Source organism: Galeopterus variegatus, unplaced genomic scaffold (assembly GCF_000696425.1).
Source record: "Galeopterus variegatus unplaced genomic scaffold, G_variegatus-3.0.2 Scaffold394, whole genome shotgun sequence".
NCBI classification, from domain to species: Eukaryota; Metazoa; Chordata; class Mammalia; order Dermoptera; family Cynocephalidae; genus Galeopterus; species Galeopterus variegatus.
In genome coordinates, this window is record NW_007726505.1 from 54,665 (window position 1) to 69,923 (window position 15,259).

At 45.3% G+C, this 15,259-nt stretch overlaps 1 protein-coding gene across 1 annotated transcript in view; it reads right to left on the reverse strand.

Moving 5' to 3' along the window:
- The window catches only part of CTNND2 (catenin (cadherin-associated protein), delta 2), a 449,347-nt gene that overhangs the window by 15,545 nt on the left and 418,543 nt on the right, over positions 1 to 15,259 (reverse strand). The window contains exons 14-15 of the mRNA XM_008568289.1: positions 7,129 to 7,255; positions 2,925 to 3,056 (exon numbers count right to left, since the gene is read on the reverse strand). Of these exons, the coding sequence (XP_008566511.1) occupies positions 2,925 to 3,056; positions 7,129 to 7,255 (259 nt within the window). The remainder of the gene's footprint in view (positions 1 to 2,924; positions 3,057 to 7,128; positions 7,256 to 15,259) is intronic.

A 15,259-nucleotide genomic window follows, 5' to 3' on the forward strand; every position in this document is an offset into this window, starting at 1 on the left:
CCCTCAGCACCACCCTCAACACCATCGTCCTCAGCACCATCGTCCTCATCACCATAATCTTCACCACCATCATCTTCAATCCATCACCCTCACCACCATCATCTTCACCACCATCGCCCTCACCACCATCGCCCTCACCACCATCATCTTCACCACCATCATTTTCAACACCATTGTCCTCACCACCATTGTCTTCAACACTATTGTCTTCACCACCATTGTCTTCAACACCTTCACCACCATCGTCCTCACCACCATCATCTTCAACACCACTGTCCTGACCACCATTGTCCTGACCACCATCATCTTCACCACCATCACCCTCACCACCGTCATCTTCACCACCATCATCTTCAACATCATCACCCTCACCACCATCATCTTCAACACCATCGCCCTCACTACCATCATCCTCACAACCATCATCCTCAACACCATCACCCTCACAACCATCATCCTCAACACCATCACCCTCACAACCATCATCCTCAACACCATCACCCTCACCACCATCATCTTCAACAACATCGCCCTCACTACCATCATCCTCAACACCATCACCCTCACAACCATCATCTTCACCACCATCATTTTCAACACCATCGCCCTCACTGCCATCATCCTCACAACCATCATCCTCAACACCATCACCCTCACAACCATCATCTTCAACACCATCATTTTCAACACCATCGCCCTCACTGCCATCATCCTCACAACCATCATCCTCAACACCATCACCCTAAACACCACCTCCACTCTGACCAAACTATCACTTCGACTACCACCACTACTATTTCTGTAATAATAACTAATTTTACACAGCACTCATTAGCTTGAGAGGAACTTTTCTATCTTAACATATTATTCAGTAAAGATCTCAATGTTCTTCTCGACTTTCCACAAGATTGATAATGAAGTTTTGAATTGCATTTGTAAGAATGTTACAGCAAAGCTGTTTAAGCCTCTAAATAACTTTGAAGAATAACACATATCTCAACATTGGAGTTGTCAAGATCCCTGCAATTTTCTAGTAAAATTAAACATCAGAAACATATTAGATTTTATTTTTTATTTTATGATGTGTGCAGAGCACAATCATGTACCACTGGAACTATTTCAACATAAACACACCCACATTTGAAAGCCTTTTGAGTGATTCTACCAGACAAGAGAGTTAATGAAAACCCTAACCTTAAACAATAGTAATGGAGCCAATCTCAAAATTATTCTCATAACTAAAAATCTCAATTTTTTTCCTGAGACTGCTGGTGATGTGGCTACCTAGGGAAATTATAATTGCAAAATGAATGGGTCAGGTGAATTTGGTATCACTAGTATTTCAGAGTAATCAGTACAAATTAGATTTAACACTGAATGTCCCCACTCCAGGAACTCAGCATTCAAATCATAACTTTCTTTGTTCATGTCCTTCTACGACTGGGGCAATATTTACGGGGGAAAAACAGTGAATGAGTATCAGAAGTTATGGCCCATGTGATGAGTTCAGTTCTCCCATTCAGAAGACGTTTCAGGAGCAAGGATGAGATATTCCCTGTTACAGTCCACACATGGAGGTAGATGAGGACCGGGAGCGGGGAAGTGGGTATCAAAAACATCCGTTTATTATGCTTTTCTTCATGCAGCTGTGCAGCATTAACACGAGAAACACTGCCGCTGGGGTAAACACATTTGCTATTAGAAAAATTTATCTTAGCTGCCCTGGGTTTGGAAGACATTTTAATAAATCATCTAATTTGTCTATTCTGCTTCCCTGCAGGTTTATGCCTACATAATACCACAGAACCCTGCCTGATGCTTTTACGTTTCCTCTGATAAGAGGGTCTCAGCATCTGTTTAGGATTTTGCCCTTTGCACCCCAGTTTTATTAATTATCTAATCTGACCTTATTCTATTAAAGTCCTATTTTTCATGACCTGTTTTTAGCAGGGAACCATCTCCACATCCATGCAGCAAAGAAGGGTGCGGGGTCCCTTGTTAGAGGCCTCATGGTTCTGGCAGCTCTGCTTTTAAGGTATAATCCTCTCTACGGCAATATCCCCAAGTCCTGCTCCTTGGAAGAGGGGCCATATAGGGAGAGGGAGGGATATGAAGAGACTGGAGGGGGTCATGAATGCTCCGAGGAGAATTGTGCAGAGTATGAGACAAATTAAGGTCAAGCCTGGTTATCAGACAGGCAGGGCATACTAGAGACAGTAGCTAACAGGCACCAATTTTGGCCTCCACAGAGTCCCAGCTGATGAGAAAGGAAAGAAAACGGGCATGACTGAGACAGTGAGGGATAAAGGACATGGAAGATGGATGCCTCCTTAGGAAAATTGTGGTCATCAGTTCTAATGAAGCTTCTTGGGAGTTAGTCATAGTAAGAGATTAGCATTATGGTAAGAGGTTGGTGTCATGGCAAGAGGAGAAAATATCTCAACAGGAGTTCTGTGGGGCTCCCTTCAATCCTCTTCCTTTACTCCCCTCCTTTCCCCTTCTTATCCTCTTTCTGTTGCCTTCTTTCCCAATGGGCAAAGCTGGGCCATACTGTACCCACGATCTTGGAATTCCCTCCAACGTGAGTTATGCCAACAAAGAAGAAATCTATGGAGACCCCTGTCTCTAATGTGAGGGAGTATGATGAGCTGGGCAAGCAAGAAGGAAAGAAGGAAATAAGGTGTGTGTAGAACACATTTTCTCCTAGCTCTTTTCTGGAGTGAGATGCTCGCTTTTCATACCTCTTGCTGAGTCTCTTCATTTCCAATTCCCGGGAATTGTGGCTCTCAAGATCTCTAGTGACCTGACAGCTACTAAGTCCTGCTGAGCTGCAAGCAGCACTGTGACGCGTGACATCTCAGCCCCCTGCCCGGTCCCAGGTCGGGTCACCAGCTCTGAGGAGGGAGTGCGCGAGCTGAGCTCACCTGACATGGCGTCTTTCCTGGAAGTGTGTTCGCCTTTACTTCCGTGGTAAGTGGCATTGCTGCCGGTGGACTCATAGTCTGTTTTCCTTTCTTTGAGGCTGATCATTTCCCGAGGTGAAGCTGGGGCACTTGCTACATAAAGAAATCAAAAGGATGATTTTCTGTGTCTCATTCCATAGCATGTACACCTTTTCACAGAAACAGCTAAGGTCATAAATATATGTGGCTCAACATATGTCAATATGTATGCATGGACCTGTTGGGTTTTTGTAGCTTTGGCTCTTGTCCTTATCCTCTTCCTGCACCCAATGACAACTTTATAGTAAAAGGGGTAGGTGACTTGGAGGCAGGCAATCAAAAACTACCTCCTGCAGCCATCTTCCTCAGAGAGAGATCCGGGCAGGGACTTGACGGGCCCAAAGTGTATCTGGCAGTTTTAAGAATGAGACCGTCTTGGTTCCTTCCTTCCTTCCTTTATTTCTATCTCTTTCCCTTTCCCTTTCCCTCCCTCCCTTCTTCTTTCCTTCCTCCCTTCCTTCCTCAGCCTCTCTTACTCCCTCTCTTTCTCTTTGAATTAGATGTTTCAGAGGAGCTATCACTGATACCAAAGAATCCCGATTAAAATACAGTTTTGCTTAAACACTGAGTCACCCAGAAACTGCCCTAAAGGAGGGCAGAGGAAACAAATCCCCACACAGGATGATTTGTGGGGCTGAATTAACCAACCCCCTGAAGGTCTTCTCCATCAGATGCTGGGGTGGGCTGGGGTGGGCTGGGGGCAGGGTGTGAAGGGCGCTCCTTTTCCTGTTAGGACACCCTTGCTCTCGCTCTTTGGATGAACGCCCCACAATCTCTCACACCCACCTTATATGCACTGCCTGTCGGACCTGGGAATGAGCCCTGCCTTCCTTGGGTTGTAACTGGAAGACCCTCCTGGGAAATTCCATGAGTCTTTAACAAGACTCCTGGTACCAGAAACAGGAAAAGCGAACTTGTAGGCAAGGAAGTGAACAAAAAGCAGTGTGATTTTCCTAAAAGACTGAACAGACTGGTGGCAGCGAAGCAACCCTGCTGATGCAGAAGTGTGCTGGGAGAAGTGGAGTGTGAGCAGGGCGTCCTGGTGATGAGGTGCTGGTCCTGCCCCCCAGCCCCTGGGTCATCCTCAGTTGCGTTGAACCCAATACGAGCTCATGTGTGGAGCCCTTCTGTCCCCAAGCTTTCCCCAGTTTCCTGTACCCTGGGGCAGTGCTTCAGAGCTTGCTTAACCTTAAGACCCTCCTGAGAATTTAGAGATTCGAGGACTCCACCTCAGACATTTTGAGTCTAAATTTTCAGTGGAGGGGCCTCAGAATCCATATTTAACAAGCACAGCTGGTGTTTATTGAGGCTAGGAATCCCTGGGGAACTCTGATTTTTAGGATAAAGGCTTCTTTCCTTTGCTAGTGTCCAAGCCCCTCACCAGGCAAGCCTCATTTTACCTTTCAGCTCATCGTTCACACCTTCTGCAGGATCCCTCAGCTCCAGCCCAGTGGGCTGCTTCTTCCCTGAACGCACCTCTGTTTTTACTGCCTGAGTCACTTCATTCTGTTTGTCAGTCTTCTATGTACAAGTCCCTAGGCTAGCCACAGTAGGAGACAGAAACATGAACCATGTTGCTCTTCCTGAACTTGAGGAGCTCTCAGTCAAGTCAAGAAATGGATGTGCAAATAAACTAGAATCAGAGGCAGAAATGCTAGAGAAGTCACAGCCAAATGCTGGGAAAGGAAGCAGAGGGAGTCTTCGCCTGTTCTTTTCGCATTTCTGGGAAGGCCCTTGACCCACCTTTCAGAGCTATCGAAATAAAATCAAGGCTCACTGCTCAGGTTGAAGCCCTCCAAGGTTTCCAGTCCTGGCTGTCCATTAGAATCAATTACCTAGAATCCTTTAAAAAATACCGATGCCTGAGCCCCACCCAACACCAGTTGGGCCAGAAGCTCTGGGTGTAAGTCCGATGGGCAGACAGAGAAGAAAACAATGCCAGCTCCAGCAGCTGCCTTGCTTGCACATAGGGTGAGCCTGGAATCCTGCTGATCTGATCCAGTGCTGCATCTCCCTGCAACACTGTGAGCCTGTGCAAGCAGAGAAGGAAACGCCCAAGCTCTGATGCTGGGGAAGAGAGGCTGGCCAGGAGGAGAGGACAGAAAAGGCCTTGGGACACGGGACACTTTTGCTCCTGATGGGGGATCTGAGGGATGTAAGGGGCGGCCACTGCATCTTGTTAAGAGTTGGGATTTGGGCGGAACCTCCGCAAGGACAACTGGGGACTTAACAAGCCTTGTAACCCAGTGGGCTTCTGTGCCCAGCTCCTGCCTGCGCTCAGGACATCAGCTGTGGGGCCTCGCTCCCCTCCTCCACTCTCAGCCCCCTTTTCTGTCTTCGGCTCAGCACCTCTCTCTCCCACGAGACTCCCTTTTCCTGCCCTTGCTCCCTTGCTTCTGGGTCTTCCTGCATACAGGCTGGCCTTTTATGAGTCACTGCCATGCGACCATGAAAGGACAATATTTTGGAGCCTCTTGACCAAAGCTTTTGAAATGAGAGTCTAATATTGCACAGATGGTGGTGTTTATTAAACTACATCAAGTGTGTAATTACCTCCTGAGACTCTGCACGCAGTGGTGCTCTGAGTCTCCGGTACGTCAGGACTAAGCTCTGGGAAAAATCAAATCACACAGACAGGTGTTTATTAGGTGTCTCGATGTGCCTGGCCTAGGAAACAGCAAAGCTGCGTGCTAGCTGGGCAGCCGGAGGTCAGCAGCCCCACCTGCCCCTGAGAGGGCTGCTTCTCTGTCCCAGCGCCTTCCCATCTATCTCATCCTTCCATCTTCCTAACCCAGATCTGCTCACTGTAGTTCTCAATCATTAGAGCTTTTAAAAAGACACCACCCATGTGCTTGCCACACTCAGTGCTCTTTATTTTTTTCAGCCTGCTAGAATTATGGAAATAGAAGGCATCTCTGTGCTTCTGGGATATGTAGAAGTTTCCCCAGCCACATGGGGGTTTCTGATTCTCATCTAGGGTTGGACTAAACATTACAAGCAACAACGACACACTGCAAATGCAAGTTTTCATGGGGCTGGGAGAGGGCAATTTATTTCTGTCAAATATTCCTCATTCATTTTTTATTTTTCTCATCATTCTGACAGTGCAGTACAGTGTAAAGTGGCACGACAGTCGTCCCCAGGGGCAGGATGTCTTCTCCACTGGGCAATGCCCTCTGCTGGGCCCTCCAAGAGGCCATTTCAGAAAATATGATTTGCTCAGCTGGGGGACGGCAGGGAAGGGTAAGGAGAAAGTTTTTGTAAATAGAAGCCGATGCAGCTGTGTCTGTGCGAGTGCACACATTTATCCATCTTTCATTCTCAGAACAAAAATGAAAATGCAGAAACCAAAAGTTTTAAAAACTTACACTTTGAGTAAAGCAACAGTAAAAGCCACACCACTTATATTACTAAACAAAGTGTTCATATTTTGCCTTTCATTTTTTCCCTCTGATCTTTGGCATTACTTAATGTGACTGAAAAGGGGGTGAAATGAAGTATTTTTACAAGTAAGTAAAAGAAGTAAGCTCAAAATTTAAGGTAGGAATGTGACAGAATTGGAAAAAATATCATATGAATTACTACAAATTATGGTTGGTAACAGTAAGAATTTATCAGTGATTTATCTGCCGGTCGATAAGTAATAATAAAAGCTAACCGGATATGGAATAGTAGTTATGAAACCCTCAATGAAACATGTCATATGTATGTCACACTTCAGGAAGAAACAGCACATCTCTCCTCTACTCTGTTCTCCCAAATATAATACAGAAAATTCAACTCGAACTATTTTATGTTGGAAAAACTGTCCAGAGAAAACCCTGGTTTGCAAACTCTTGATGGTTTTCCATACACTGTTCCTCACTGAATGGAGGCCCGTGACATGAGTGTCATGCACAGGAATCCTGTTAGAGAGATTCAGGAACCTGCTAGAGAGAGGGACTTGCTGTGAGTCTGGGTACACCAACTCGTGGCCACGGCAATGAGGAGAAAAGAGATCCATGTCCCGTTCCTGGCAGAGGTCTGAATGGGGACAGCTCGCCTCTGTGTGGGTCGGAAGGGACTTGGAATAAAGGCCTTTGCTCAAAGGGAAGGACAGGCCTGGCTGTCTCTCGGGGCCTCTTACCTGAGCGGTTGTTGGGAGACACGCGCACGGGCGAGATGGAGGGCGTGCGGGAGGACGAGTAGGGCCTTTGCCGATCCCTCTCGATGGTTGAAGACGAGGCTACAAAGTGATACTGTGACCACCCGTCCTGCAAAAGACAGCGTGCTCCTATTAACGGGGAAAGCACAGCGATTCTCCACCTGCTGACATCTCCAAGTTCCCAGCACTAGAATTTGCAAAACATGTCTACCGTATGTCAGCAGAGATTACGGAGCTACAGAGCTCCAAACCATTGTCAAGGTCAGCAGAGATGAGTGTGAATCAAGACACACCTCGCCTCCAGACAGCCTGGCGGGTGGCAGGGCCTGCTTTCAGCAGCTGCTTTCCTTTCTAAGTGTTGAATAAATGGTCTCTTTGCAAACTTGCTTTGGCCAGAAGCTTTTATTTAAATGCAAATATGATGCTCATAATGTTAGATGGCCCTGCAACTGTCCATCCTTTGCCTACCTGGCTCTGGTTCTGCCTGGCCCCCTTTTCAAGGGCCTCGATATCTTCCCAGAGTGTTTACTCTTTTGCTCCCAGGACCAATCTGTTAGCAATCAGAAGACCAGGCGGGATCCTCTCTTCCCATTTATCTGCCTTTCGTCGTCATTCCCAACCTCCTTCTCTGCCACCAGTGCCCACCCCCGCCCGTCTCAAGGGGTTCTGCACGGCTGTGGCTGAAGCTAAGTACTCACATCTGGACTGTATATTCTCTGGGTAGCCCCAGAAATTACATTTCTTAATCTAGAGTATATTCAAAAATGCATCCACCAAGCCTCCATTAGCCTTCCGATATCTTGTTAATATACAAAAACCTTACATACTATTTTTCATTATAAAAACCATACAAATACATTATGGATCATTTTGTGGATTTACAAAGCATAAAGAAGAACATAAAAATAGCTGATAATTCCATCCTCCCCACCCCAGAGATCTACTGTCAACATGTGATGGTATTTCCTTCCAATCATTTTTTCTTTTTAATTCAATTTTATTTTTATCAAAGTAACATGGACCTTGATGTGGTCATTGCACACTGTATAAATGTACCCAAATATCATATTGTACTCCATAAATACATACAATTATTATGGGTTAATTTAGAAAAAATAAATTAAAAAAAGAGAAAATATAAAAAGAAAAAAAGTAATACGGGTACTTCAAAAAGTTCATGGAAAGATTCATATTATCTTTTAATTCTACTTTTCCATGAACTTTTTGAAGTACCCGTATTACTTTTTTTCTTTTTATATTTTCTCTTTTTTTAATTTATTTTTTCTAAATTAACCCATAATAATTGTATGTATTTATGGAGTACAATATGATATTTGGGTACATTTATACAGTGTGCAATGACCACATCAAGGTCCATGTTACTTTGATAAAAATAAAATTGAATTAAAAAGAAAAAATGATTGGAAGGAAATACCATCACATGTTGACAGTAAACCCTCAGTGTTGCCCCTGTACCGGACCGGGGACCGGCCATGGGATCGCAACCCTCGGTGTTGCTTCCGCACCTCGCTCAGCCAGCGAGCGGGAACCGGTCTGCATGTGGGATCCGAACCCTCGGGCGGGAGCACCGCCGCGCTTCCCAAACGGCGCACTATCCAGTGCGCCACCGGGCCGGCCCAGAGGCAACTGTTTTCAACTCATTTAGCTTTTCTTCTGATAATATTTAGCCTTGTAAGGGGCTCAAGGATCTGTAGAGAATCATTGCAATTATAAATGAATGAACATTAATAAAGAACAAAATTCATGCTCATTTCGCTATTTGTCTCTTTGGGTATCTAACTCTCATTATTCTTATTCTGTTTGACTGATAGAATAAAACCAAAATTAGAAGTATGTTAGAGTTGTCCCTTGGTGTTCATAGGGCATGGGTCTGAGGACCCCCCATGAATACCAAAATCTGTGAATACTCAAATCCCTTATATAAAACAGCATTGCACATAACCTGCACACATCCTCCTGTATACTTTAAATTATCTCTAGATTACTTGTAATACCTAATACAATATAATGCTATGTAAAGAGTGTTATACTGTATTGTTTTTTTACTTATATTATATTTTATTGTTGTATTGTTATTTTTTACAATATTTTTGACCCATAGTTGATTGAATCCACGGATGCAGAAGCCATGGATGTGAAGGGCCAACTGTATTTTAGAAGCTACTTACCTAGCACTTACTGGGTGCTGTGTGGCAAGATACTTTCAACAATCCATGAGCTGGATACTATGATTATTCCCATTATACAGAGGAGAAAATTGAGCCTTTGAAAGTTAACAGGCACCCAAAGTCAAACAGTAAGCAAGTAAAAAAAGAACATTAGTACAAAGATGTGGCATACCGATAAGTACTGGGAAGGAAAAATAAGGCAGGGTTGGGGACAGAGAGATGAGGTGGAGAGTGCTGGTGTGGCTATTTTGTGGAGCGTGGACAGGGAATTGTTTCGAAAAGAGTTAACATTGCAACAGGGACCTGTAAGATGACAAGGGACCAGACACTGAAGACACAGGTTGGGGCTTCCAAGCCATGGAAAGAACAGATGTGAAGGCCCTGGGTGCGAATGAGCCTCGCTCATGGGAGGCTCATGTGACTGAAGGCTCCTGTGACTGAAGAGGAGTGAGCAGGAGGACCAGTAAGACAAGAAGCCTTCTGAGTGTCTAGGGCAGTTTCGGGGGGAATAGAAGAGGGCAGCGAGGCCAGGTAAGAAGTTATTGCACCGGGGAGAGGAAGAGACCACTGTCTTCCTGGTTTGAATGGGTGGTGCTGGTGGTGAAAAATGAGGTGACTTGGCATCGACGCTGGAGGATTTGCTAATGACTTGGCTATTGGGTGTGGGGGAAGGAATCCAGCCTCACCCCAGTGCTCCTGATGTGAACAACAGGGGACTGGAGGTGCCACGTACAGAGACGGGGAGCAAAGGGAGAGAAGCAGCTTTAGGAGGTGAAACCCTCTGGGACATGTTGGGTTAGAGACACCTGTTAGACATGAAAGAAAAGATACAGAACAAAGCAGAATCTGCAAATCAGGATCTCAGGTGTGATGTCAGGTCTGGAGATAAAAGTTTGGAGTTTAGCATGTAGACATTATCCAAAGAAAAGAGAATGAATGGAAACCTCATAAGTGAATGCAAACAAAGGAAAGCAGAAGGCAGAGGCTGTGAGGCCTGGGACGCTCTAATGTTTAGAGGGTGTGAAGAGTAGGAGGAGCTTCAAAGGAGGCAGGGGAGGAAGAGAACGAGCTGGGAGGAGACCGACCGGATGGTGAGGGGGACCAAGACCTCACCACTGGTCTTGGGAAGATGGGGGCCACCAGGACTGGGACAAAGTGATTTCTGTGGTCAGGCTGGTGACTGTCTAAGCCAAGTGGGCTCAGGAGATCATGAGAATCGATGAAGGGCAGACAGTGAGTACAAACAGCCTTTGGCAAAGTTTTATTACAAAGGGGAGCAAAGAAATGGGACTAGAGGAGAGTGGGGGATCAAGAGATGTTTTAATAGATCATCTGGAAGATAATTTGTGTGCTGAAGGAATGACTCAACACAGAGGAGGAAGAAATCAGCAAAGTAGGAGAGAAAGGGGAAAATTGCAGGAGGAAAGTTCTCAAGACAGGAAGGGCTGATAGGATGCAGTGACCAATAGGGTCATTGGCCATGGGGACAGGAGGGAGCACAGGCAGGCTGTCCAGTCACAGACACACGGGGAGGTGGGTAGACTTGGGGACAGGAAGATGAGGACATTGTCTTGTTTTCTCAGGGAAAATGGGAAGTGAGGGCTGGAGTTTAGAGGGAAGAAGGGAAGGGGAGGGAGAAGAGACGTGCTGTGTGGTTCTCAAGGTGGGAAGGAGCAGGCGGGCTACGGCCAGGGGGATGGGTGGCCAGAGGGCTGAGCCACTACCTGAGGTGTGTGGCAATAAACTTAAAATGAGATGACTTATCAGCACAGTCATTTGCTTTTCTCCAGCCGTGTTCAGGTGCCCTAGGGCAGGCGTGGAGGGGGCAGAGTTGAGTGATGGTTGTCAGGCAAGTAAGTTGGATGGAGACGGGGACATGGGATGGGAGCCCATGCCAGAGGGAGGAGATGGAGACTGGACCAGAGATCCTGAAAGGGTCGTAGACGGTGGGTGGGGCTACTTCACAGATGATGGGGGTGTTCTTGAGGGAGGAGACAGGAAAACTTCTGGGAACAGCGAGAAGGAGCAAGGTCACCTACCCCACCTCCAGGGGCAGTGACACAGGGGTTGGGGGCGTGGATGGGAAATGAAACAGCCACTGCTTGAGAGGGCTGGGAGGGGGGAGCAGTGTCCTCAGGGTCACTGAGTGCGAGATAGAGCAAGAAGGTCAAAAAGAGAGGAAGTGAGTAAAAGTGAGTAATGGATACAGGGGATTTTACTGCTAGCAGATTATGGGGTGGAATATTGGGGAGATAACTGGCTGTTCAGAGCTCTGAGGGATGAATCCAGGTAATGAGGGATGACCCATTAATTGGTGGCAACAGGAAATAAGGTGTAGATGTCTCCTGGGGAAAAGTGGGCATGTGTCAAGGTAAGGGGGAGCTATCGCGGCAGGAGGAGGGAATGTCTCCACTGGAATTCTGTGTGTTTCTCTTAAATCCTCCGGAGGGTGGTGGCAAGGACAAGAGAGGAACAGTCTTACCAAAAACATGTGCAGGCTGGAAAATATTTCAAACGTACATGTACCCATTACTCATGTATAGGACGATTCTAAAAATTGTTTAAAAAAAGATTCCTCCCTGTTTTGGAAGGGAATGCTTTGTTGGCAGCTAATATCCTAAGTACAACCAACTGGGGGCAGATCATTTTGTGTTTGTCTCATTTGCAACTTAGAAGGTGTATGCTGGAGATCCAAGCAGTGGCTCAGGACACTGCTTTAATTAAAACCTGGGCTTCTTTGGTCATGAGTGATGATATTCTGTATGTCATTAAAGACGAGCAAGCTATTTTACAATATGAATATTGGCTAATATTTGATATGTTCTAAGACCTAGGGAGACACTACACACAAATGTGGCACAACTCTAGATCTGGTTGTCCTTGGTGAGACATCAGTGATGACTCAGCATCACTGCCTTACATGGGTGATCGGAGATATGTGTTGAGCAGTTCAGATTCTGTGATGCTTAGATTATACTGTGACTGTGTAAGTATTTACATCTCTGGGAATGTCAGGCCAGAGGATGTAATAACAAAATTGTGCACGAAGGAAACTCTTATAAAAACACACCAAAAAAGCTTCCAAATCCTTCATAAGATGCAATCCTGAAAACGCTAATGCATGACAGAAATGTGATCTTGCAGGTAAACTGTCTACGGGCGATGGGATCACTGATAACTGAGGATGATGAGAGAGGACTGTGGTGAGACCCACCGAGAACGTGGCCCCCGAGTGAGACGCCTCTGCACATGGCAGTGGCTGCATGCACATAGGCACGGACACGTTGAACAGAGGTGGGAGCAGGGAGCTGAAGGACTGGGGCAGAGCGGAAAGCCAGTGAAGGTTCTCGATTACAGCAGTTTCCTAAGCCACACTGGGGAGCCCCAGGAGGAACATGAAGACGTGATCTTCTCCATCCTCTCTCCCTCTCATTGACGCAGAGTGAAGGCTGCCACGGCCGGACTGTAGAACTTCAGCACCGCTACTTTCAGCAATGCCTCAGAAGGGACTTTACCATTTTAGTTCTGATGGTGCATACTTCCAAATGTCATGGGAACCCATGTGACGCTGGATGCTAGAGTCCCGGGACCGGCTGTAGGAGTGTGGATCAACTGACACTCATTACAGACACAGTTATGCTCAATCACTAGCTACCTTGAGGATAAACCTCACAGCCCTCCACATCTTTTATTGTATAAACTTTTTGGTCATTCAATTAAAAAAAAATGCTTAGCCTCTTAAATAAGAAGGGAAATGAAGATATATTTTATTTGGGAAAGTTATTGCTGAGCTAGTGTTCCGTCTATCCTACAAGCCATGGACATATTTGCTGTCTAGCTAGCTAGCCATCTATAATTTATTTACTTCCCACTGTCACTGGGAAAGTCTCGAAGGTGGTTTATATAAATACGTAGAACTCATATCTTTTTAGTCATTATTTGCCTCCTTACTCACTATTTTTTTCTTGTTGAAATTTTAACTCACAGTAGGCCAGAGGCTTTTTCATGAATTCTCTTATGCTGAGTGCTTAGCCACAGTTCTGCTATGCACCATCCCAATGAATGCGGTTAGATAAAAATAAGAAAGCTCGAGGAAGAAGAACGGAGAGTAGGAATAGCTACAGTAACTAGGGAAGGACCATAAATCCTTAATGCTGATGATAAGGAACTCTTTTAATGTCTAACCTTCACCTACAGCAGAACGACCCAGAAGTGGTGCCCTTCAGCTTAAGACCCAGCTAAGCTGTCAAAATATGATACGGTATCTGTGCCTCAAATTGGTTTTTATTTTTAACACATTAAACTTAAAACTGGAGGTTGTTAAATTGCTCCAAGTATATAGAGATAGAAATCCAAAAGAGGAGTTCAAAGTCATTGAACTTTAAATTGCCGCCAGGAATAATCTGATTTTCTTTATCTTATCCTTTTACTGTCCTTCCACCAGTTTCAGCTTCTGTGTTAAAATTTCTGACGAGTTTCTTTATGAAATTGTGCTATTCCCCAAAGCTACAGTCATCTGCACAGGCATTTTCAATGGTTCGGAGTGCACGGGAATCAAGGCCGTGTTCATCTTCCAGTCTCATGTTTTGGTTTTCACGGAATGTCTAGGTCATGGTCCCTCTGTTTAGTTGCTACAGGTCTTCCCCGTTAGTATTTTGAGGTCCCTGAATTTATAACATCTCCGATTTATATTTCTGAACATCTCATAAACATCTCCAAGAAAGATGTAGGGACTAAATAGCTTTCAGACTGGTCTACACGAGGTTAGGATAACACACCCTGGTTCCACAGCTTCTTCTTCCGGAAACTGTACATGACATTCAATTCGGATCACACAGGACTGGGCTAGCTTCGTGTGTAAAGGACAAGGTGGCTGTTTGTCAAAGCTCAGCACTGCTCTCATGAATATCTTCTTACCACTGACTTGCTAACTCTGGTGTCTCAGTCGATGGGGAGGTGGAATTAGAAAGCTGTCAGGAGTCAGCCCTTCTCTCCCAGTGTACATTAGTAATGTAATTTCTGATAAGCTCTGTCTCAGCTTCTTTGCCATAAATTAAGGGCATCATGACACATCAGCTAAGGGAGTTTTAAAAAAACTAATGCCTGGGCCCCACTCCCTGAGATTCTGTTTAAATTGTTCTGGATAGGGTCTGGGCACCATTACTTTCAAAACCTCCCCCTTTGCCCCCAGTTGATGCTAATGAATAGCCACAGTTTTGAACCATTGGCTTCAAATTTCTTTACACAGGTGGTAGTGACTACTAATTCGGGTACACAAATACATTTTTTAAAGTGTTAAATCCTAGGAGGCTCTTCAGTCTCCTATTCCACTCGGGAATGTCAGATAAGGCATTCTCAAGGTTGAATTCTCTAGGAACAAAGATATGTCACAACCTCAGGGCAGAGAGGTGCTGCAATTACACCTGATCACCCAGCATTCACTGACTGTGTGACTCAATTTCACACATCCACACCTTTGATCAGGCAGCTCTAAGACCTGGCAAAGCACTTCCTTTTTTCTACCTGTCAAATCGTATCCTGCTCAGTTTTGTGCTAGGTAAACAGGAGGCAGTCAATACATGATTGTTAAATCAGTACTGCTAAGTGAATCATGCCTCTGAGGTTTGGGTGAGCTTTTAGTAATGCAAGTAGTTTTTTTTTCCCCTGCTACTAACAAAATGCTTTTACACCACACCAGAGACTCTTGTAATCCTGTCTGTCTTCCCAGCTGTGAGGCAGGGATGGTGCCTTGCTTATCTCTGAAGTCCTGGTACCTAGCATAAGACCTGGAGCACAGAGGTGCCTAACAAATGCTAGTTGGATTCAGTGATTTAAGATAACAGTATTAATTATTACAAAATGAAATGATAATTTCGCAGGTCTTACAACTAGCCTCTATAGGTCCTATACTCTATTGTTCTACA